This window comes from Equus quagga, chromosome 4 (assembly GCF_021613505.1).
Source record: "Equus quagga isolate Etosha38 chromosome 4, UCLA_HA_Equagga_1.0, whole genome shotgun sequence".
NCBI classification, from domain to species: Eukaryota; Metazoa; Chordata; class Mammalia; order Perissodactyla; family Equidae; genus Equus; species Equus quagga.
The window spans coordinates 5,111,362-5,137,648 of NC_060270.1; the positions used below are offsets into that span (position 1 = coordinate 5,111,362).

Below are 26,287 nucleotides of genomic sequence, written 5' to 3' on the forward strand. Positions count from 1 at the left end.
TTAAACAGTAGTACCTATTACAGAAAATAGCCAGGGGCAGTTACAAACACATTTCCATTTCCTCTTACCTCGCGCCTGGTCCACTCTCCCGCGAAGACTCAGTCTCCCAGCACAGAGATCAATCAGAATCCTCCGCTTCTGAATAATTTACTGTATGAAAGCCAGCTGCTGTGGACTTTAAGAACGAGACACATGACCCTTTAGAGATGAAGGGGCCCAAGGGCTTAGCAGCTGCCCCTGAGTCTTTCTGGCGCCCGCAGAGTCAGAGGCACTGTGCACGCCCACAGTGGCTTAAAGGGTCTCTCAACTTTGCTGCCTTAAACACAAAATGCCCATTTAAGCTTTGTTTCCTTAAAAAAAAAATCAACTAAAAGAGATTAATTGAACCTAAAAGAAACCTATTTTACAGCAATTATGTTAATTTAAAAACCAACATGCTATAAAAATACTCTTACTACACCCACACACACAGAGACAGAAATCATCCAGAACACAATCACTCCTCTATCCCTCTCCAAAAGAAAAGCCAAATCAACAAATCAAAGTTTTTATTTGCATGGCCAGTTATCACGGGTACTCTGCAGCTCTGTTTTGCTATCCCTTTAACAGGTTCTAAGCTTTTGTTGCACAGGGAATAAAAGCTGCGACACTGCAGACCCCTTCAACAGCTACCGTGACACAGACGTGACGCACAACCACGGCACACACAGAAATACGAGGTTCCACCGGTCACCACAGTTCATGACAGTGTCCTTAGGGGTCAGCTGAAGAGGGGTAAATTTCTCTAAAAAGAGGATCATTTTCCTCCCCCCATTTTACAATGTTGGTGGTTTTAATCCGTATTTCTTTGCAACTTCTGTCTGGGCGTGGGCAGCGTCACAGAGTGAGTACAGGTGAGCCATCTCCATCTCTGATTTGGCCAGGTTAATAGCTTTGTTGAACATGTCAATGGCTTTCTCCATGTTTCCTCTGAAAGAACAAAGATTTTAAACGTCTCAGATTCAACAAGCACTTCATGGAACACGATGAAGTTTCTAAGTGATGCTCCATGGAGTGTGTCCACTAAGGTTCAACTATGGTTCTAACAAAGTGCTTCTTTTTAACGAACAAAATAATGCCCAGCACAAAGCAAGCACTCAATGAATGTCAGCTACAGTTACAAATACTACGTGCTTACGTTATCCCTATCGTCATCTTTGTTTACAGAGAAGAACAGTGAGGCTAGAGAAATTAAATGACTTATGTAAAATCGTTATCCTGTCTGGCTCCTACACCCTGCATGCTTCGACTGTACGATGAGCGGCTTCAGAAAGCAGTGACCTGGCCTCAGAGAATATTCATGTACTGGGGCCTGACCTTCACAGATCTGTGTGGGCCCACCTTCCTTCCCCTCATCTCTTCCCAGTATCTCCCATCTCGTGCACCTCCATCCAGACCCACAGGTCCCCCGAGTTCTCTGTGCCACGCCCTCAGACCAGCACACAGTGCTCAGATGATTACTGCCTCTCTGCCTGATTCTGGTGAAACCCTCACCTTCCTAAGGCCCAGCTTAAACACAGTCTCCTCAAGAGAAGTACTTCCCCTTCCCTCTCCAGGGGAGCTGGCCACACCCTCCCCTAGCGTTTCCTCGTTCTATGGACAGCCTACGCACAGTCAGGTGAATATATATTTGTTTACAGCACTGTCCTGCTAGATCCATAATTAAAGACACCTCTCAATTCCCAGGACCTAGTACAATGCCTAGTAATTAGTGTCTGTCTTTTGACTAAATGAATGATTACGCTTGGTCAAAAACAGATAATTTACCTCCTATAGTCTAAGTGTGGTTAGGCGTTATATACCCGCCAAGAACCAAGAACTGTTTTAAGTAACTGATATTAGCTATGTACATATGCATACATGTATGTAATCTTTCAATAAATATTTATTAATTCCCTACTATATATATGCTGCTTAGACTCTAAGAAGTACGACGTACCTCTGGGGTGTATTTAACCTCCTACCACAATATATGGCTACATGATAGACTTATTTTTTTAAAAAACAACTTCTTTCAAGAGTTCATGTTCAGAAATTAGGTAGACAGCGGACCTGCTAAATCCTAGGATAATCAGCCATTTAATTAATTCATTCATTCACATTCATTTCTTTGTAAGGCAGGATTTAGAATGGATTCCTTGAAGTACAATTAACACACCAACAAAATCCATCATATCCCATAAATCAGGGGTCCTTAACCCAGGCTCTATAAACAACTTAAATTAAATGCAAAGTGTTTTTGTATGTGCTTATTCTAAGAAAGTCGAGAGCTTTGCTCAAAAGATTAAGAACCACTACTCCATCCTATTCTAGTATGAGAATATTTTATTCACATTAAAAAACTGGCAATTAAGAAATAATTTACTATTTACATGCAACTGTCAGTATAGAATGGTTCAAAAGATGCAGAAAAATTTTCACGAGCCTATATGTATTCAGCCTACTCTGGAGCAGAACGGGCTGAATGATGGGTAATTAAGACAACTCCTACTCGTTCCTGACAAGCGAACCCAGCAAGATCAGTTGCTGTGGCCTCAGTGAAATATGGGCTCATATCCTGTTTCTACTACTGGCTCACCGTGTAACCTTGTTAACTTAACCAGTGTGGGCATTAGTTTCTACACTCTTCAGTTAAATTGAGGATCATAAAATCTCTACATTTATAAGGACTGGGATATAGATCAACTGAAATATTATTTGGAAAACAGCTCAAGTTCAGTACCTGGCACAGAGTAGGTACTCAAGTGGACGGCAATACCAGTATGAAGACGGTGTACTACGCTAGACTCTAATGGCATAAAGAGCTGTCTCCTGGTAATGGTGAACCTCAAGTGCAACTCCGAATAAAGAATTACAAAAAACAACAAGTTATGGGAAGTCAGAGTTGCAGAAAGTCTAAACCAACTCCCTGAATTTAAAGAAATCTCAGGGGCTCAGAGATGATGCTGCAGCCTGCCGAGTCGCTCGCTCGGCTGGTGGCTTCTTGTAGCAGGGTCTACATCTCCTGGCTGCACTGCGCTGCCCAAGCACGAGGCAGGTGTGTGTTCTTTCCTCCAACACACACACTAAGGGATTAGAGAAAGATCAAGTTTCCCTTTCTAATGCACATGCAAGACTTAAATAACTTTTTTAGGTGTGAATTTTAAACTGGAAAATAACAAAACAATGTATGTCAAAGCTGGACAGTTTTGAGGGAAGCCTGCCTCAAAAGGCATAACATATTACGCCTTCAAACTTTAACAGATATTGACAACATATCTGTAATGAGAAGAACAAAAGGATAACTATCTATGGAGCTGCCTTAGATTCTCTGACTCTACAAGTTACCTTTGCACTTCAATAGTTCCCATGGTTTCATACGCAAAGTCACATTTATTGTCGATTTCAATGGCCTTGCTGATAAGCTCCAAACCTCTGTCCAGATCTTGCTTCCACTGAAGTTGAAGTAAACTGCAAATACAGAACGGCAGTCAGATGTGACCATGGCCCAGCATCAAGAGAATATAAATGCATCATTCAATTTCTGCCCCCGATGAATTCACAATTTAATTTACAAGGAAAAACAAAATCTAAATCAGTATATAACAGCAGCAAATTGGGCTTTTTCCCCTCAATTTATATTGGTTTTGTAGTCTCAATTCCTTATTATGAAAAAAAGTGTCCAATGGTCTAGGCTTCATTACTAAGTGTCTTGCAGAGCTTAATGTTTTACTTTGTATAAATTTAAGTGAAGTTTTTAAATGATAATTAAAGTACACAAGGACAAGAAAAACTTATTTTGTATGTTTCTTATTTTGATACAAGTAACATCTGACAGGATGTGCAGAAGTGAAATCCTTAAACTAGATTGAAAACAGTACATTTACTAATTGCTGTATAAGAATGAAACATAAGCAAAATTTAAAAAGTAACAGTGAAGCATCCAGAGCATTAAGAAATTTGTCAATTAACTCACTCATACTCTACCACAGTCCCTTTTGCCTCAGTGACCAAAAGAAATCCATCCTGTTACCATGCAGGAAATTTAATTTCTTACTGGAACAAACAGAACCACAAAATACATACCCTTTATGAACATATGTTGTGGCATTATCTGGTTCCAAATCAATACATTTATCATACATTTCATCAGCTTTGCCAAACTGCTGTTGATCTGTTAATGCCTATGTGAGGAGATATTTCAGTTATATTAAGGTAACTGTCAATCTAAGCAATTAAAAGCATATTGATTATTAATTATTAAAACTTACTCCATTTATCTATTCATTACCAAATTATGATGTTGTGACGATACAAACTAACTCAAAATGTTACATCTTAATTCTTGGGGTTTTTACATGGCATTGATACAAATATGAAATCTTAAAGAGTCCTCTCTCTTTGGTAAGTGGTTAACTATATGCAATAAGAGATGATCCGGTAAACTGTAGAGTACAGAAAATCCCACTCTTGGTGCCAATTCTAATAGCAGATTCTCACAGTATACTCATGTCACTTAATCATAATTTATCGTAATATATCCTAAGGGAATTACATTCATTCATTCATTCATTTATTTATTGCTCAGGAAGATTCGCCCTGAGATAACATCCATGCCAATCTTCCTCTATTTTTCAGTATGTGGGCCACCAGCACAGCATGGCCACTAACAGAGCAGTGCAGGTCTGCGCCTGGGAACTGAACCCGGGTTGCCAAAGCAGAGTGCACCAAACTTAACCACTAGGCCCTGGGGCTGGCCCCCGGAATTACTTTAAAGACAATACTCATTTAGAAGGATAAGTTCAGGCATGTATGTTGACTCTTACCAGAGTCATTCCTTAAAAATGATTGATAAAAGAAAAAAAGCAGCTACAATCAACTATTTTAAGGCAAATCCCATGACAGAAGTGGAAGCCTTGGCTATCTGGATACCAGATTATGTCCAAACTCTAACTTTGAGAATTGGCCAGCATTTGACCTGAAGCTTGAGAGTTAAAAATTACAGTATGTAATTGTATATAACTATGTGTGCATGTGTATGTATATATATATAAATAAAAAGTTACATTCCATGTCACTATCTATATAGTGAAGCAGAAATCAGAAGAGGGATCAAAGGACAGATGAGTGCAAACAGACTGTCATAACGCCAGCGCTGATGGGGAGACAGCTCACGGAAGCCAAAGCTGATGTTTTTCCTCTTCTTTTTTTTTTGAGAAAGATTAGCCCTGAGCTAACATCTGCCACCAATCCTCCTCTTTTTGCTGAGAAGACTGGCCCTGAGCTAACATCCATGCCCATCTTCCTCTACTGTATATGTGGGACACCTGCCACAGTATGGCTTGACAAGCAGTGCCATGTCCGCACCTTGGATCTGAACCGGCGAACCCCGGGCCGCCGAGAAGCAGAATGTGCGAACTTAACAGCTGTGCCACTGGGCCAGCTCCCCAAAAACAATTTTGAAGGTAACACAGTGAAGGGACATGTGAGATTAGGAAAGCTCTGCAGAAGACTTGTACCTAGTATTCGTTTCTTTACAAGCTATTCAGTGGCCTTTTCTCTTTTAGCTGCCTAGAGAAATCTACATCATAAAAGCCCTTCTGAATTTCACTTCACTGATGAGAATGGTGCTGTCACCTTCTTGTTTGTTCATAATTAAATACAAGGCACAAACCCAAGTCATCCTATTCAATACAAATGTCATACAATTATAATTTGTGTTTGTCCTATTTTAACTTCCATACATTCTATGAAATTTTATATTATATAGTATATTCTTTCACAATTAGAGTATGTAGTCAGCAACCAATGTTTCATTTTTTTTATCATCACCATCCTGTCTAGGAATTGTAAGAACAAAGACTGAATAGGTAGGACTATTTCAAACTGAAGTTAAAGAATTTCTGGGTTGTATGTCATACGCCAGAATTTCAATCCCTAAAAATGCAGTGACATGCAGGACTTTTAAAGAGCAGATCCAACACAAATCCATCTTCTCATAATTCCTCTCAATAACCCTCAAAAAAAGTTTCACCCTGTGGACCTTTTCCTATAATTTGACTAAAGATAGCATGAAGAAAATTAAAAACAAAACAACTTTAAGAATGGTTTGGAGGCAGGAGTCAACCACAGATGGTCATTTTTAAATGTTTCCTATTTCTGTGATGTTTGGGTGGGGGCAGACAACATTTATTTGAAATAAAAAGAATTAAGATAGCAAAGATATTAAATAGAGTATTGAGATGGCCAGCTTACGTAGACACCAAAAGCAACTTTCAACTTAAAGACTAAGAGAAAAAATAGTCATTCAGAGTTCATTTAGTTGGAAGAAAGTCTAACTGTGGCTATAAGAAGCTAATCACTTTCATTTAAAATGGGTGATTTAAAATTAACAAACAAGTTTTCAAAGACTTCAGACTATAATTAAAAAGTGAAAATAGGGGCTGTCCCTGTGGCCTAGTGGTCAAGTTTGGTGCGCTCTACTTTGGCAGCCCAGGTTCAGTTCCCAGGTGTGGACCTACACCACTCATGGATGGCCATGCTGTGGCAGTGTCCCACATAAAACACAGAGGAAGACTGGAACAGATATTAGCTCAGGGACAACCTTTAAGTGAAAAGAGGATTGGCAATAGGTGTTGGCTCAGGGTCAATCTTCCTCAGCAAAAAAACCCACAAAATGAAAACAATTCAAATTTAAGTCATACTTGCCATAGCTTCAATCCTAAACCAAGGAAAGCTTTAAGAACTTTAGACAAATCAGAGAAACTGAAACAAGCTGTTACAGCCTATCTAACCATTTAAAAGGACAGTGATCAAATAGAAAGAAAACTGTTTCCAAGGACATTCTTCCCACCAACTGCATACAGTAAACGTTCCTAAGGTAATTAAATTTTGCAAATCCAATCCAAAGGAAACATGAGAGAAATGCTCTGCTTGCGCTTCCCCATGTAGGAGTTTAGGGCCACGGTTTTCAAATTGCGTAACACAAGGAGACCCTCCTGAGGTGACTCAGGACCACCCTGGGGGGCAGCAGCACCAAAGTAGGAACAAAGCCATCTGCTTCCAGAAGCTGCAACAGGGAAGCACTGTTTTCTGATTTCCATACTGGGATTCAGCATACAAATGCAGTTCTTTAAAAAAGGACCGGCAACAGAAAAAATAAAAAATCACATTTACCTGGGCATACAGTGCATAGCCTTCAGCACACCTTGGAAATTTCTTTATGACCTCTTCAAAACCTTTCATAGCTGCTTGGATTTGTGAAGAATTGTTTCCTGTATATGCCTGGCGATACTGTTTAAAAAATCAAAAAAGGACTATCAAATTAAGAACTCAAAAACTCAAGGAATGTTAACATATTACAACAGTCACACAAAATTACAGACATATTTCCAGAAAAGCAGTGACCTGCTAACATCATTTGTGGCATCTAAAAGGGCTCCAAGGATCCAAAGGCTACGTACAACTAGGAGTTCATGGCCACTCTACAATTCCAAGATGTTCAGTGCTCCAGGAGAGGGTGTACTAACTTGTAAAAAGTTAACTCTGCATATAAACGGGGGAATTTTATATCTACTATAATGTATTATCAGTTTACTGAAAGTGTTATAAAGCTCCTTCACCTAATAGCATTTTCAGCTATAATATAAATGTGTTTGTGAGCCAATTTTTCTCCAATAAAAGAAAAATTCTTTTAGGACTCAGGCTAACTGGAAGTGCCTCATTTCACTAGAAATGGACTGACTTTACCTGATTTTCAGCTTTGTGTTATCAAGAGCTCTAGAAAATTGAGAGGACAGAGCAGTTATGTGGCATTGTGACTGCAGAGTTATCTCCTCAAGATGCTTCTGTCCTTTGGACTCGTTTATGTAGAGAAGCAGGGAGAACACTGAGCATGAAATCAGGGACAAAGACCCATCAAGAGGACCTCAAATAAAACATCCCGGGACACACAGGAGCAGTACCTCAATGAGGACATACACTTCTATTGCCCTAAATGAATGCGCTTTCCCCCTGCAGTTATCCTGTGGGGGGAAAAACCGATGACTTCGTAGACAATGAGATACTCATTTTTGTTAACAATGGGAAATAAAAATGATGTTTAGAAAAATACAAAAGAAAGTAGAACCTACCAATGCAAAACACTTCTGAGCTTGAGCCAGAGCAGACTCGGGTCTTAATCTAATGCACTCATCAAAATCCGCTACTGCTTCTTCAACCTGATCAAGCAGTATCTTCAGCTAAGAAAAACACACAGAAATAAACAAAATGCAAAATAACAGGAGCCCCGCTTAAGCACACACTGTGTCTCTTATCACAGCTCAGCATAATGCTAAGCACGTAGTAATTATTCAATAAAGAAGTACTTCAGTGGACTAGAAAATCCTGTAATTTTAAAGGAAAGACTCTAAAACTTAACCGTAGTGTCCGATTTTTTACAAAGCACTATAAACCTGCCACTTTTGCACTGAAGTTCTGACGACTCTCAAGCAAGAACCCTCGTCCTCTAGAAAACTAAACATCTCTGTACTTTAAAATTTCAAAGATCAGACATCAGATAATTACCTTTCAAATTAATCTTAAGATACTACCAGTAAAGATCAAAATGTCAAGAATTTAAGAGGTTATTTCAACATTTCTTAAGACCCTTCAGACAGAAATATTACATGAAATTCTCCACAAGAAAGAACTTCAGCTTTTCTGTTATTATATGGAGCCCATACTTTCCAACATAACACCATAATGCACCCAAGAAGCCATGTAAAACAAGCAGGTTATAAAGCCACGTTTTCCCCAGATCAGGCTAAAATTGGGAACTGTTTTCTTCAGTATGTATTTTTACTAAAAAATGAGTATGCATGTTATAAAAGAGATTTTTTGGTACTGTTTGGATAGTCCAGGCTAATATTTCCTTACAGCAAGAAGCCTACAAAAATCACTGTTAATTTGAACATTAACTCAAAATGCTCACTAAATGTTTTCAATGTTTTACTCATTAAAAACCTATGAACCAGAAACACCTGAAAAACAAACTTGAACTGGCAAGCCAACATTTGTAGTCTTCCTTTTCTCTTTCTTTAATAAGCAAATACCAGAATTATAGGGACAAATGCTTAAGATGGGACTAAATAAATGCCAACCCAGACTGTAAACCACTGTGGCACTCTGTCCACAGCCCTCAGAAGGGATGTAAGAAAACGCTAAGACACTCTCTGGGAGCTGGCTCCATTGTGTAGTGGTTAAGTTCATACACTCAGCTTCATGGCCTGGGTTTGCAGTTCAGATCCTGGATACGGACCTACACCACTTGTCAGCCATGCTGTGGTGGTGACCTACATACAAAATAGAGGAATACTGGCACATAAGTTAGCTCAGGGCTAATCTTCCTCAAGCAAAAAAACAAAACAAAACAAAAAGAGGAAGACTGGCAACAGATGTTAGCTTTGAGGGAATCTTCCTCAGGAAAAAAAAAAAAAAAGAGAGAGAACATTCTCAAAAATGGTATCAAATTCCTCAACCCCAAGGTCAGAATTTTTGGTAAGAAAATTAAGATTTACCTGTCCTCGATGGTGATAAACATCTGCATTCTGAGGATCGATGTCAGCAGCCATGTTAAAATCCTGAGTAGACAGCAAAGGCTGCTGCTGTTGCATGTACATGCTGCCTCTTTTGATGAGAGCATTTGCTCTAAGCTACATATCCAAAATGAGAAAAGGTTCATCATTACTACTTTTTATTCCAACTTTTTTTTTTTTAAATAATGGCTTTATTGAGATATAATTCACAACCATACAGCTCACCCTTTTAAGGTGTACAAATCAGCCGTTTTTAGTATATTCACAGAGTTGTGCAATATGACCCAGAAGAATTGCTGAGTCATATGGTAACTCACAAACTTTCTGAGGAACTCCCATCACCACTATCTAATTCCAGAATATTTTCATCAACCCCCAAAGAAATCTCATATAAATTAGCAGTCACTCCCCATTTCCCCCCAGTCCTCAGCCCCTGAAAACCATCAATCTACTTTCTATTTCTATTGGATTTGTATATTCTGGAAATTTCATATAAATGGAATTATACATTATGCTGTCTTTTTGTGTCTGGCTTCTTTTACTTAGCATAATGGTTTCAAGGTTCATCTATGATATAGCATCTGTCAGTACTTCATTCTTTTTTAAGGGCTGAATAATATTCCATTGTACAGATTTACTACATTTTATTTATCTGTTCATCAGCTGATGCACATTCGAGTTCTTCCACTTTCTGGCTATCATGAATAATGCTGCTATGAACATTCATGAACAAGTTTTGTGAGGACATTTGTATTCACTTCTTGAGTATGCACCTAGGAGAAGAACTGCTGGGTTATATGGTAACCCTACGTCTAACTTTTTGAGGAACTCCCAAACTAATTTCCAAAGGGACTTACCATTTTACATTTCTACCAGCAATGTATGAGAGTTCCAATTTCTCCACATCCATCTTTCTGATTATAGCCATCCTAATGGGCGTAAAGTGATATGTCTCATTGGATTTTGACTTGCATTTCCCTAATGGCTAATGATGCTGAACATCTTTTCATGTTATTAGTCATCTGTATGTATTTTTTGAAGAAACGTCTATTCAGATCCTTCTATTTTTAAATTGGGTTGTCTTTTTATTGTTGAATTGCAAGAGTTCTCTTTACACTCTGAATACAATTTCCTTATCAGATACATGATTTGTGAATATTTTCTCCCATTCTGTGGAATGTGTTTTCTTCTTCTTGATGATACCCTTTCAATCACAAAAGTTTTTAATTTTGATGAAGTTATTTGTTTTTGGTTGCTTGTATTTTTGGTGTCATATCTAAGGAACCACTGCTTAAGCCAAGGTAAAGAAGATTTCCTCCCATGCTTCCTTTTTAGGATTTTATACTTTTAGCACATACATTTAGTCTCTGATCTACTTTAGGTTAATTTTTGTACATGGCATATGATAGGCATCATTACTACTTGCCATTAAAACCAAGATTCACGATCACGAAACAATTTTTCAATCAATTTTTCATGACAAAAGTACATAAAAACATCTTCCTCAATGAAACAAACAAGGATGCCCCCACAATTATAACAAAAATACAAAACAGAACATCTTTGTAATCAACAGGAAATAAAATTAAAGATAATATTAGAGGGTATCTTCAATTTGAAAATCTTATTTTGAAAGGAACTTTCAACAAATACTTAGTTGTCATTACTTTTGTTTACCAAGAAGTTAACATACTTTGTTAGTAACACTCAGGCCTTGAAAATAACTTTTATATTCCACAAAACACATGAACGGAGATGAAAAAAGCCAGAGTTAACTTAATTCACTGAGGAAACAGGCCACAGAGATGTTAACAAACTAGTAAGGAATAGTTGGTGGCTAAGCTCCGTCTTGTTACACTGAATAGAAGGCTCATATAATTCAAGAGACCCTCTCCCCCTCTTAATTATGGAAATAATTACATACACATGATAACACTTGGAAAACGAAAAGCTGTTCCAACCACACAACTCCAAAAACTTTTGGTATACTTCAGTATATTTCTATATCATATTTTTAGAACCTGTTTCTTGCTTCACGTACCATGACATCTTTCAGGATGTATTATTAAATGTGTTTACTTTCACTGAATGACAATCCTGTGCTACAACGCATGTTACTCGCAGTGTTACCACAGCGCTGCTCTACTCCCCTTACCCCTCCCCAAGTAGAGTCCAACACAGCAGGCAGTGGCCACAGGAGAAGCTGAAGTTACTAACACTATAGAAAAAAAATTCCTTCCCTAGCTCGAGATAAATATCATTGATATTTACATTTCAGTTTCACTGTACCAACTCCATCATCGTTAGGTGTAGTTTCCTCCAAAACAAAAACAGTCATTTGGAGAATGGCAATCAAAATGTGAAAAATTTGGTAAAGCATATCTAAAAGCCTCATTTTTATTTACTAATTTTTTTCACATACACACACACATTTTTAAATGTACCTTCACATTAGCATCTTTCAAACTGATGACCTTATCTAAATCTGGTTTGGCCGCAGTGGCATTGCCAATAAGCAGGTAGAACGTGGCTCGTAGTAATAATGCTTCTGCCATGTATTTGCCTTGAGCATCTATTTCTTTTGAGCATTCACTTATGATTTTATCATAGTTTTCTTCTTCCATATACTGTTTGGCCTTTAAATATCCAGAACTGAAAATAAAAATGAACACAGGAAATTATTTACTAAGAAAGGATCAAATGCTAAAATTTGCCACATTAGGATACCTGAGTTAAGCAACTGTCCATTTCCCCTTAACAAGTTAATCAGCCAGCGTGGGACTGAAGCAGGGCAGGAGGGTAACAGATAGGATTTTTGATGTAGACTGGATTTTCTTGATGCCTTAGAAAAAGAGTTTTAAAAAAGGAACCAGCAGAGTCAATGGCAGAAACCTAGGGTTACTGCCCAGGCCTCGACATTTAGATATGTGGAAGGATGAGCTAATGACAGACTGATCTGCAATGTGAGCAAGGATCCTGTCTATTCACCTTCATATTGGTGGCACACTGGTGTCACTCACCAGTTATTTCATGACTAACAGAGAGAACAGAGAAATAGGGAAAAATCCAGTGAATTTAGGGTCACAGAAGCCCAGGAAAGAGGCATGACCTGAGCTGTGCTTTGTAAAGACCACTCTGGCTGTGCTGTGGAAATGGACTGTAAGGAGCAAGACTGGAGGTAGGGAAACAGCTGAAGGGCTCTCACCCAGAACTTGTGTGGTTTCACCTAAAAGAACAGACCTAGAACGAAGAGATGGAAACATCAAAAAAGCAAATTTAAAGGAAGTCTCTTCCATCAAATAGGAGTTAAAAAAAAACCACACACCTTCCTACTTTTAAAAATGCAGTGACCACAATATCACTATTCTTCTAAGATGATGACTTTTATTGAGGATGCTTGCAAAAGGGATTTTTTTGAACTGAAAAGAAATTTATATTGGATGACCAATATGAGGTGTTACATATATAAGGCACTGTAAATTAAAGTACATTTTTCTCATTTCATTTGTTACATATTCTGAATAGAGAAAACTGGCAAGTGACTTTAAATTTATATTGGTCAAAATTGTATAAACTCTGTGCTAACTTTTCCTTTAACTACATTCTAATATTCTCTGCACTCTAGTTTTATTTCTCAGCTCACTAGGCTAAGAAAATATAATTATTAAATCAGATTGGAAGTAATGCTGGTTCCTACTTATGGAGAACCTCCATGCTAGCTACTTACAAACACGACCTCTAAACCTCTCACTAACCCTCCAACGTATGTATTATTAGCCCCATTTTGAAAATGATGTAGGTAAGGTTCAGAGTAAAACGGAATTCAAACATCCAAGTTTAGGGCCAGCCCCATGGCCTAGTGGTTAAGTTCTGCTTCGGTGGCCTGGGTTTGCAGGTTTGGGTCCCGGGCGCAGACTTACACCACTGTTGGCCATGCTGCGGGGGCAACCCACATATACAAAGTGGAGGAAGACAGGCACAGATGTTAGCTCAGGGCTCATCTTCCTTTAGCTAAACAAACAAAAAGCCTAACTCAGGTCCAATTCCAGCTGGTGCTCTGGTGAGAGGCATCCACGTCCTGCTACCTCTCAACACAGTTTTTAGAATAACAGTATTAACTTCATTATAGCTTTTCTGGGACAAGGACTATTTCCTAACCAGAAGAGGAAATTATTGGCATCATCTTAAACCTTTACTTTCCAACTACAATTTTCTGAAAAGACTGCACATGAACTAATTAAACTTTGAACATCTTGGTACAAGTATACACAGTATACTCCCTTAAAAGGTGGCGAACAATGGTAGAAAATGGGGAGGTGCCAATCAAAGGCAATCTGTTTCCTCAAACCTTCTAATATGCCATAGATGCAAAACAATGCTTTGCTATAAGAATATTCCCTTCTCTTCCACACTCGTTAAAAAACGTCATGTTGGTAATAATATTATACCATCTCTTAGAGAAGAGAGCTAACCTTAACAGCAAAACACAAGTACTGACAATTACAAATGGATAAGCAGGCTAGGTGGCTTAGATACTACATTTATCACTTGATCTCCAGTTGTAAACACAGCATCTTGCTTGGTTTCAGCTCTCTATAGGAGCAAACACAAGAAGCCCAAAGAATGGCATTTTCTTAGATAAGCAGAAAAAACCTTGAAGAAAGTTTCTCTTTTGGGTACTCCTAAGCATCTCAGAGGTTATAAATTACACACTTCCTGCACTACAACATTTAGATGTTGAACCAGACGATAATTTTCCGGAAAGTGCCCTATTCACTTAGTGAACCACTTGACGCACCGAGAGTCCTCTGGAGAATGTCACAGAGGGTTCTAAAAGCAGCTCCTGCAGGCAGGAAAACCTTGAGTCACCAGACAAGTAACTCTCACAGTGTAACAGACACGTGTGAGAGAAGTATTTTTATCATAATAATATTATATAATTTTTAGTGTATTTCTATCTATAGATAGATTTTTTTTTTTGAGATGACTCAGAGTCCCAATTGGGCTCTATGGTAGCAAAAAACCAGAAACAAAACCAAAAATCCCCCCCAAAACATTAAGCAGACACTATGCTTAACACACTTACTTTTCTTTCACCTCTAAAGCCTCCCCTTCCTTGTCTTTATCTTCATCAGACTTCTCTCCTTTAAGCATGGGCTGAGAAATTATATCATCCGTGAAAGAACTGAAGTAAGATTTGATAAACTGTGGAGATGGCATCAGAGGTTCACGATTCTGAAAATTAATCATTTTAAATACATCAGAATGAGAAAACACTAAAGAAGCAGGTACACTTGTAGAACAATGAGAATGACTGTCGTAAAAATTGGAATCTCATTTTTAAGAGGCAGTGGAAATGGTAAAGCTGCCAGTCCTAACAGTTCAAAGCAGGTTTTATTTTTTTTTATTTTTTGCTTTCCCAATTAAAGTATATTCATGATGGCATTGTACAACTGAGTGAGCACCACAAAGTGGACGGGAAGGCAGGAGGTACGGTCTTGGGTGGGCTGATTGCACCTGAGCCAGGACAGAGCGTTGTACTACCCCAAAACAAACCTTAAAACATCAGATGTGGTTTTGGAGTGAAGAGGCTGTGGAACCCGCTGAGAATTCCTGGCAGGGAGAAGTTCGTCCACCTGTGCTACGGAAATGTGGTGCTGCAGCGAAGCCTTTAGGAAGAGGGGGCACTGTTCTGAGCACGGGAAGACGATGACCAAAACCACTGGGGGAGATTCTCAGCTTCAGCAGTTGAGACTAAATACCCAAGGGCCAGAGGCTGCTGCTTCAGCTCCTCAGGTGCTTCTCCAGAAAGAAAACGCTCACCCTGGCTCTGACCAAGCTGGAAGTGAGAGCCCACACCAATTCCAGAAGGACAGCCTGGGGAGGGAACTGGGGAGCAGTTGGGAGAGGAATGGAGGTTCCCAGTCATTAATATGCCAATGTCATTGTCCAAATCATCTGGGAATGGAAGGTCAACAAACATATATCACCATTGTTGGGGCTAAATCCATCAAAGTAGGTTTTAAATGAGAGCCTTTCCCCTCTCCAAAGTTATAAAATATCCAGAACTCTTAGAACCACTAAAAGTAAAGGAAGGTGAAATCTGGAACACAAAAGGCAAATAGCTGCTGAGTTAAAATTATCTCCTTCTCCTGGTCCCTGTGCTAGAAGACTGGCCTCTCAGTTTATCACTCAAGCCCACATCTTACACAAGTGCTGCTGAGACGTGATGTCCATTTACCATGGGCTTTCGTCTGTCCTCTAGTTGTACTGCATCCAAAGATCTCCGTTACAGTAAGTGCCACTGACAGAATGAAATCACATTTCCCATTTTAATTATTACTTTTTGGCATGGCAACCTGATTCATAATTATAGGAGTATTTTGTTCCTCCTTATAGTACATTTGAGATGATAAAGTTTTAAAGGAAGAGGGAAGAGTGAATAAAATAGCCAAAGGGCATGATACATTTTGGATCCTTTATCTACATAACCCAGACCAAAGATTTCAAGACGGAAATATGGTATTTTCAATTATACGTATAACAAATATCATTTCCATTATTTTGGTAGATTTAATATCTTTGTATTTGAAGGAAGGAAAAAAAAGGAATCTGGCTTTGTAAGTAAATGATCTGATCTAGGATAGATGAGAATGGGAACGAGGAAAACTGAACAGGAAACCTAAGGGAAAACCCCTGTTTTTGTGCTCTCTCTGGAGAGACATTCAATGTGTCTTAATTTAGGATTATACAGATAAATATTTTAAATCAAATGGCCACTCATCGAGTGACAAATATGCGTAACTTCAGTACTTCACTACAGACTCTGAGTAGGAGAATACAGCAGCAATCACTTCCCACTCTGGGGAAAAGCTTAAACAGAAATTTAAATGGCACTTATTGGAGGCTGAGTAAATCATTAATATCTTTTAGTTTCCTAGTTCAGCTTAGAAAATGAAGCTATCCACCTCTCTGTCTTCCACAGAGTTGCAAATTGAAAATGAAAACAATGTTACAAGTAACAGACTTAAGTATCAAAGGAACTAGATACAAATTCTCGCTCTGCCACTTATTAGCTATGTGACCTTACATATGTCATTTGCAGTTTCCTCATCGCTAAAATGGCAATAAAAATACTTGCCTTATTTATCTTATAGGGTTATTGTAAAAATAAAAACAATATGAAAACTATCTTGTGATTTACAAAGTGGCAGCCAAACAGATTAGAAAATACATGTGGAAACTGATTTGGAACCTCTGTAAATGTTGGTTATCTTACATTTTCTTACCACCCTGCAGTGCTAGCAGTCTAACTACTCAACAGTAACAAGATATTAGAACACACAAGGAAACTAGGTTCCTTTGAGTTCAATTTTTGAGACTCCAAGACAGTATTTTACCAAGCGTTCTGAGGAACACCAGGTCTCTGAGACGCGTGAGGGAAAAAAGGTTCCATAGTTTGGAGACTGAGAGCCACTATGCTGTGCTCCTCTCGGAGAGTCACAACACATCCTAGCACAGGAAAGTCCTGCAGTGAAGAAACTTGTTTTAACTCTAATATTCAGAGACATAAAGTTAAAAATACATACAGCTCATTAAAATCAATTTAAGAGAAAAGCAAGTTATTAAAGAAAAAAGGAAAAATAGCCTCAATATTACTGAAATTTAGCAGAACATCTGCAGTGATGTCTATGGTACTCCTACGGTACTCTACTTAATCCCTCTGTGACAGTTCACCAGAATGTGCCTTTTGTACTTATTAATAGTCTCTCTCACCAAACTGTAATTCGGTAAAGGCAAGAATCATGCCTTTGTACCCACCCTTCTAAAATGCCCACGACAGAGCTTTGTCCAATAAATGTTTCTTGAATTAAACCATCTGTTACTAACTGCCTAAAACCAATCCCAATTTATCCAGTATACCTTTAAAAACTTTAATGATACAGAATAGGGGTTGGCAAGCTTTTCTGAACAAGGCCAGAGAGCAAATATTTTAGGCTTTGCAGGCCATACAGTCTCTGTCACAACTTCAACTCTGCTGTTGCAGCTTAAAAGCTGCCCAAAACAATGTGTGAGTGGCCAAGTTTCAACAAAACATTGTTTATAAAAACAAGTGGGGCAGACTGGATTTGAACCACCTCTAATACAAATGAATTCTTTCAATATTCCCCAGGTACAATATCGGACACAGTCTCTATATTCTTATTTTGAAAAGATAAGCAACAAAAGACCAAGATTACAGGAAAAAGAAATATAATCCAGATCTAATTTCAGTCGTTCCCATTGCCCTCTTGACCAAATTTAAGCAGTATAAATTAGAAATGACCCTTCACAATATATACTTCCCCCCTCTACTAACCAACTCAGAATAATTTACCTTGTATTTTTCTTTGGCTTTCTCTTTTCCAAGAAGTTTGAGAACTTTATCAGCTAACAGCATGCTTTGTTGATTCTGGAACCCTTCTAATATACACACAGCAGTGACATCTAGAAATGATGTAAAAACAAGAGTAAATATGGAATTATTGCAAAGATGATCAGCAGCATCAAATGGGCATAATGTTACCACAGAAAGCCAAACTAAATTCAGAGCCTAATGTGACTATCAAATTCATTTCCAATAAATTGATTAACAATTTAGTTTTATATCTGTGACCAAACTCAAAGCTCAGAAAGTCACTCCACTTCTCTGGGATTCACCTTCCTCACCTGTGAAATGAAAGGGACTGTACTGTATGATTTGTGACGTTTCTCACCACCCTAACATTCTACATAGCAAAGAAAAAAAGGGAACCCAGGAATATTCCCTTCTGGCCAGTAACTCTAGGCCAAATCAACATAACATGGCTCTCTCATGTCTGGTATTTTTTACAGGCCTCAGGGTTATTCCTTGTATCCAAAGCCATTCTGCCACAGAACTCTCAATTTAAATCTGCTTCAAAATACCATTTTCCTCTGGTTATGCCACAGCTCAAGGTACACTGGTTTGAAGTTAAAAAGATCAGTGGTTCCTTAACCTCTCAAGCTTGGCTCTTGCATCTTTCTGAACTCAATTTCTCACGATTTCAAATCCTTGCTCTTCCAAACAAGTCAATCTACTATATGTCCTCCTGATAATTTGACCAGTGCCAATATCAATGCCTTTTTCCCATCTCACTTCTCCTCTCTAAACTCTATTTAACGTCTTCTCTATAAATTATTATCTGTTAATAACTTCAAGGCCTGGCTCAAAACTCAGAATTCTCTTTTCCAAAGCAACACTCCTTCTACCCACCAACAGAGAACATGACACCACAAAACCTCAAAGTTTTCTAAAATGTTCTCTAAACCGCTCTACTTGGTAATCCAGATTTTTTTAATAAAAATGTTTTTTCCTTTTAAATAGTAATGTTATTTTTAGAAAATAATTAAGGCTAGATCTGATTATCGATGCTTTTAAAGCAGATTTAAATATGTGGTGGAAAGCACTTCTAGATTGCAGAAATTAAACTTTGGTTTAGCTCCATGTCACTTAGAAGAATGTACTTTAAAAGCCAGTGGCCTCTATTCTGATTGAAATTTTGGCAGCAGATATAGCCAATTAGAGGCTGCAGAATAGTTACAGTATTTAGTGAGAATGGCAAATTCACCCATGCTTGTTACTAATTACATACTCGCTAATTGGATATAAAATAATGCTTGAAATACCAAAGGCAAAAAACAAATATTGTCCTTAGTGATTCACCTCAAAATTATTTCATATTTATATAGGATATTAACTGAAAATATGTAGAATCTTAGAAACACTATCACTTATTAAAACCTCTTTTCTGATTTCTTATTCATGGAATTACACTGATCTCATTAATTGCCAAGTTTAAAATATGTGGTATATAAATTTCAACTCTTAATACTCACTTAATTCCATAGTTGGGAACAGAGACAATACTCAAGTATCAGCAATCTCAATTTAAACTAGAAAACAGAGTCTCAACTGAGGAAGAGTCAAACTTTTAAAATACAACTGATTTCTCTACTCCTAGCTGAGTTTCATGTAAATTAACCAATGACTACAAAGCCTCCAGTAATTTTCATATGTAAACACAAAAATACCCTCACCTTCTAAACATTCCTTCTTATTGTCTAGCTTCTCGTGGGCTTTTGCACGTCTAAAGAGAGCTTTCACATATTTGGGATTAAGTTCAACAGCCTTTGTACAATCTTGTGCCACCTCTTTCCATTTTTGCTGTAATTGAAAGTATTAAAAAAAGTCACACTAAAGGAAGCACCATTTGACAGAAATCAGTTTTCCAAACTTAAGCTGAGTATTAAGAGTCCCACAATAGAAAAAAATATTCCCAATACATACAGAGTTAATATCCACAATACATTACAACAGCTCATAAAAATATCTGTAATAAAGATAAGCAACCTGATTTTTAAACATAGGCAAGGACATACTTAGGCCATCATTCTTCCACCAAATCTGCAGACCTCCCTGCATCGATGTGCTCACACGCTCTCCTCCTTCCCCTGTTAGTGTTATCATCTAACACTGAGGGAGTGCTCCTCTTCATCCAAGGCCAACCCTCCACTTGCGATCTGGATCCACACTCTCCCCACTTCAAGGACTTCACTCTGGTAGCTACCCCACCTCTGCATCAATCTGCTTCCCTACTCAATCATTCCCAGGAGCATAAAAACATTTGCTCAGTATTGTCCATCGTTTAAACTCTCCTTTGATTCCATAAGGCCTGCAGCTACAACCCCATCTCGCAGCTCCTCTTTACTGCAAACCTCTGATAAGCTGCCACTCTGCTTGATTCCCATCACCTCCTGAATTTCCTTCGCTGAATTCTCCCCTCTACTGCTCTCCACATGTTGGAACCCTCCAGGCCTCTCTTCTCTCAGGTTAAGTGATCACATCTATTGTCCTAGCCTTACGTAACATCTACAATTAGATGACTCCCAAGTTTATCTCTTCAGCCCAGACCACTCTCCTAAAATAGAGACATTTCTCAACTTAACTGTCTACTTAGCTGTCTCACCCCTTCCCCTCCTCTCCCTCTCCACTATCGTTAAGATTCCTGCTTCTCTTGGCCCTTCACCTCCAATGCAACAGCAAGTTCTGTTGGTCTCAGCTTTCCAAACATTGCAAGGCTTTGCCAGATCTGGCCTCTGCTACCTTTCCAATTTCCTCTCTCTCTACTCCAGGACCCTTTATACTAATTTTTTTTTTTTTGAGGAAGATTAGCCCTGAGCTAACTACTGCCAATTCTCCTCTTTTTGCTGAGGAAGACTGGCCCTGAGCTAACACCCATGCCAATCTTCCTCTTCCTTATATGTGGAACAGCTACCACAGCATGGCTTTTGCCAAGTGGTGTCATGCCCAGACCCGGGATCTGAACCGGTGAACCCCGGGCCACCGGGAAGTGGAACATGCGAATTTAACTGCTGTGCCACCGGGCCAGCCCCGCTTTATACTTCTTTAATTACACCAAACTCTCTCCGGTCTCAGAGCAATTATACATACTGTTTCCTCTATTTGTAACACTCTCTTCTCCACTATTTTATGCACCAATCCCATCTCTGGTCATTCCTCTATTACAGAATCATGTGTTTCATCAAAGCATCTATCAAAACATCATTTAATAGTTTACTGTTCAGCTATCCTCGAGTTCCATGTATAACTGTTGCCTTTTATAAACCCAGCTCCTACCATAGTAACCTTCCATATATGAGACAGTCAATAAAATTTCGTTGAATAAATAAATGCAGAAATACAAATGCTCAACAAACAGAGAAAAGGATGGTCAACTTCAGCAACACCTCAAGCGCAAATTAAGACAATAATATAGTATTTTTCTCCTGGGAGAGTGGCAGAAATTATTAAGACTGATAATACCCACAGTCAGTGAGAATACTGAAAATATATTATTACATGCTCATATATGGAAATGTATTATTATATGCTCATACGTTATGGTTGGGAGTAGGTACTGATGCTACCTCTTTATATTTCCTGTTTCTAGAATTTTATTCTACAACTTCATCCTCCCCAAACTATGCAAAAATATTTATTACAACACTGAATGCAACAGGGAAAACAGGAAGCAATCCAAATGTTCATCAACAGGGAGATGTTTTCCACCATACAACCATACAACAGCTACTGCATAGAGCCTTTAAAAGGAACGAATGTGCTGTGCATGTTCCATGAAAAGCTCTATGTTGCAAACAATATGTATAATAGGAACTCATCTTTGGCCTATTTTTCCCCACATATGCTACTATTACATTTATGGAGACAAAAATTTGAAGAAACAGGCTCAAACTGTCAAAGAGGACAGGGTCACCAGAAACTTTTACTTTCTGTATTACCTAATTTCATAAAATCTGATATATATAACTTTAGATTATATTTGACCAGCAAAACTAAATTTGTTCTTAAAAAGTTATGGACAATTAAAGGACATAAAAACAAAACAAAAATCCTATAATTTCAAAACAACTTCAAAAAATTTATTAGATTTGAGTGACATTAACTGAAACATTATACAAATAAAGAGAAAAAAGAGAAGAGAAAAAACAACCTAGGATACATACCAACTGTTCAAAGGCAGCAGCTCTGTTTTGATAAAACGTGGAAAGGTCAACGTTCTTCTCCGTTGGGCACAAACCGATAGCCTCGGTATAGCACTGAATAGCTTGTTCATATTTTCCTGCTTTAAAATATTTGTTGCCTTTGTTCTTGGCTGCTTGGGCTCTATCAAGAGAGTTCTAAAATGAGAGGAAACCAAAAACACTTATCACTACACGGGAATGGATTCAGATCACGGTGACTAAATGCTAAACTGACAGAAGAAAAATGGGAGGGCAGAATGGCTGTTTATAGTGCAAGCTGCTTCATAAATATATCTGCATGGGATAGGGTTCTCAGCAGTAAGACTGCTAAGTCAAAAGGTTTACATATTTTTAATTTCAAAAACACTCAGATTTTTCCCATAAAGGGCTATAGTTCTTTAAAGTACCACTTTTCCGCGATTCCTGTCAGCAACAGGTGTCATTGCTGTGTTTAATTTTTGCCAGTCTAATAGGTATAAAACAGTGGTTCTCAATCAGGGGTGATTTTACCCATCAGGTCACATCTGACAATGTCTGGAGACATTTTTGATTGTCACAACTGGGGTGGAAAGGAGGTGGTACTGACATCTAGGGGGCAGAGGCCAGGGATGCTGTTAACATTCTACAACGCACAGGACAGCCCCCCACAGCAAAGAATTACCAGATCCAAAACGTCAACAGTGCCAAGGCTGAATAACCCTTATAAAGGTTTACCCGTATAAAGTAATATTCCAACATTATTTTCATTTTCCTATTAATGAATTTGAAAATCTTTTCATGTTTATTGGCCACACGGCTTTCTTACTCTAAAAACCACTTATTCATGTGTAGTTGCTATTTTTCTATTAGGCTGTTTGTCAAGAGTTTAAAATAGATTGTAGAAACACGCTGCTGTCTTCAATAAATAATTGTTATCCCAAATCTGTTGTTTGCTCATCAATAAATCTTTTGCACACTTATCTTTGTCTCAGAGTCTGCTTCCTGGAGGACGCAATTTACACTCTTCACGTGTACATTATAGAATAGTTGGGAGTTAACACCTGCTGAGGACAGTGATGAACACTTCAATTAACATCTGGGAAGCATCTCTGTAGTTAAATTCAGTTATTCAGGTTCCAGCTACGAGGTCCAAGAGCTCTGTGGCAAGTCTACCCAAAATTTTGTTTGTCAACCTCATCCAACTTTAACAAATATGTGATTATGAAAAGATCCATATAATCTCCAACAGGTGAGCACTGTCAAAAAAAGCAGCAGAGGCAGGTGCTCCACAAATAACTTACAGGGGCTGTGAAAGGCAAGCTGCCTAGGGCCCAGGGCATCTCAGTCACAGAGAGAAGGAGACAGTAACCCTTCCTTACATCTGCTCTTTTCTCCTTACTCTTGCTTTATTTCTCTTTGTTGCTTTTCCCCCTTCATTTACCTTTTGTTTCCCTTCTCCTTTAGTCTGACTATAGCTATGGTTATTTTTAAAAGTATAGTGTGCAAAGAAGGATGTGTAGAAAATTCTACGTATCTAAGGTCAGAATACTAAACAGCTAGTTTAAGCTAGCCAGTGTCAACAAGGAACACGCATATTTTAAAACTAGGATGTGGGAGGATGAAAGGAACCAAATAAAGCACAAATAAATTAATAGATAAATACAAAATCTTCCATTTGTCAATACCCTTAATCATCTTCCAAAAACTGCGACAGAGAAAATCCTCCACACAAAACATCCATAATAGAAGGCAACTAGGAATCTCTTATGTAGCTGTGGGCTCTGTGGGGCAACTACCAAGGTGATTTCTGGAAAACTGCACTTGAAGCAATCTCAACAGTCCTTCCAGTCCACTGAAGGAAGCAGAAGTCAGACTGGAGTAGGGCTGTGCCATCCAGAAGGAGTGAGGACACCGTACTTCCAAGAGACAAGTAACAGGTATACCTTGTCTCTGTCTTCCAAGAGACCACACTGTCAAGAATTGCCAACATTAAAGGAAAAGTAATACCACAAAAGAGAGGCACCAACTCAAATAGAAAATTGATATTTGGGAAAGCAAGATAGACCAAGCAAAGAGAAAAGTTAACATCAGAGGAATGAGAACCTATCACAGTCATTAAAAAAAAAAAGCCTGCTTTTAAAGTGCACCAATTAGATACCTTGAAAACCAAAAATGTTAAATGACAATGGAGTATTAATCCAGAAATTCCAACATCTATCTGAAGTTTAGAAGGAAAGGCAAAGAAAGGAGTGTTTAAAGAAATATCAGAAAAATTCTTGGAGCTGCAGAAAGTTCTGAAGAAAGATGATCTTGAACTTAAAATCTTATACCCAGCCAAACTAGCATTTAAGGTTGAACACAGAACAGAAGCAGAGGTGTACAACTTCCTTACCACTAAAAATAAAACCAAAGTGGGGCAGACGATCAATACAACAAAAAGTAGGCAAGGGAGGGTAAAGGAAGAAACAAAAAAGTAGAGTACATATGGCAGGAACCAGTAAACACATCAATAACAATAAACATGAATAGGTTAAATCTCCATATTCAAAAATTTTCAAACTGTTTAAAATAAAAAAGTTACTCTACATGCTGCCCATAAGGCATGACTTAAAACAAAATGACAGGTCAAAAAAAGAATGTAAAAAAGTTACAGAAGGCAAATACTAACAGAAAGAAGGCAGTATCAGACAAAACACCGTTCAAAAGCCTCAGATGGAACAAAGAAAGACAGTTTTATCAATAAAAGGTACAATCTGCCAAGAAGACATCATAACCATGAACCTTCACGTGCCTAATAAAACTTTAAAATAATGAAACTCAATTACTTTTGACATTAATACAAAGAAAACTATTTCAATTTCTTGCAAAAAGTTTACAATGTTTCTATGTCATTGAGAACATGGCTAATACACTCCCAGAACACAAGGGACTGTTAATATAGAAAATAATGTGGCATATTAAATGCATGTGAGAAGTATGTTTGACTACAAACACACTGAAGATTTATTTAACATTTTTACTAAAGATCTGCAGCTTAAATAAAAAGAACATTCTCTAGTCTGAGTAATGGCCTTGTTTCATTAGCACAAACAGGCATGAATTCTTTCCTGTCTACTACGAATTTAAGGCTAACTGATATAATACAGAATACAAAAGGCAGCCATAGCTAGGGGCTAGGGCTGACAAGCCAAAAGAATAGACAGAAACCCAGAGAGGTACACAAGACTTCCTCTTCTTAGAAAGATGGATACTTCTTATTTTTATTCATCAAAGTCTAAATCAACCTAAAACCAATGAACTGAATCTTTCAATTAGCTATTTCCCTCCAACTGGTTAAGTTTTATAATAGCTTCCTTTAAAAAATTATTACAAATTCTTTAACTCCTAAGGCCAAAATCAGAGCCTGCTTAATTTCCTTTCCTTACTGTAATGTAGAGAAACGATGTTCTGAATGACATTAAGTGGAAAAGGATCAAATTATATAGGCAAATCATCAAATCACAAATTTCTTCCATTGCTCCTCCACCACCACTCCAGAAAGCAACCAACCCACATCTTTGGACAGCATGAACCTGGTTAACATCGCCATCACCTTCTGCTCACAGCCCGCCCTTTACTTTCTGTCCAGCTGCTTCCCTTCATTCCATGTTCCCTTCATCCATGTTTTATGAAGAATATGGATCTTTATCATTAGAATCACACCCAGATTCACACTCTGGAACTGAAACAAAGGAAACCAATTCAGGCATCATATCTTGCTCACTACTGACTCCAAGGCAGAAGGGCACTAAGTGAAAAGACAAAGGGAAGCATCAGCACAACTAGATGTCTGTCTTTATTTTTGCCAAGCACGTACAATTGCATTCATTTTAGTTAAAAGCACATCTGACGTGACTCCACCGTACAACGACCAACAGGATAGTCTTTATTCTGAGGGAACACTAGAGGCCAGTGCAGAAAATAAACAAGTTAACTGGCAGCCTCTCAAAAGAACTACCACTGACCAAAACACTGAAATCTCACCGTGTACATTAGGTGATTAGCAAATCGTACCACTAATAACCAGAAAATTATTAGTCCAAAGAGTAGCAACCGCATATATACACACACAT

At 38.2% G+C, this 26,287-nt stretch overlaps 1 protein-coding gene across 1 annotated transcript in view; it reads right to left on the reverse strand.

Moving 5' to 3' along the window:
* Positions 1–533: 533 nt before the first annotated feature.
* The window catches only part of TOMM70 (translocase of outer mitochondrial membrane 70), a 31,848-nt gene continuing 6,094 nt past the window's right edge, over positions 534–26,287 (reverse strand). Inside the window, exons 2-12 of the mRNA XM_046658978.1 lie at positions 22,179–22,352; positions 19,692–19,818; positions 17,971–18,080; positions 14,680–14,828; positions 12,038–12,245; positions 9,576–9,710; positions 8,151–8,258; positions 7,195–7,311; positions 4,105–4,202; positions 3,367–3,489; positions 534–969 (exon numbers count right to left, since the gene is read on the reverse strand). Coding sequence (XP_046514934.1) covers positions 816–969; positions 3,367–3,489; positions 4,105–4,202; positions 7,195–7,311; positions 8,151–8,258; positions 9,576–9,710; positions 12,038–12,245; positions 14,680–14,828; positions 17,971–18,080; positions 19,692–19,818; positions 22,179–22,352 — 1,503 coding nt within the window. The 3' untranslated portion in view covers positions 534–815. The remainder of the gene's footprint in view (positions 970–3,366; positions 3,490–4,104; positions 4,203–7,194; positions 7,312–8,150; positions 8,259–9,575; positions 9,711–12,037; positions 12,246–14,679; positions 14,829–17,970; positions 18,081–19,691; positions 19,819–22,178; positions 22,353–26,287) is intronic.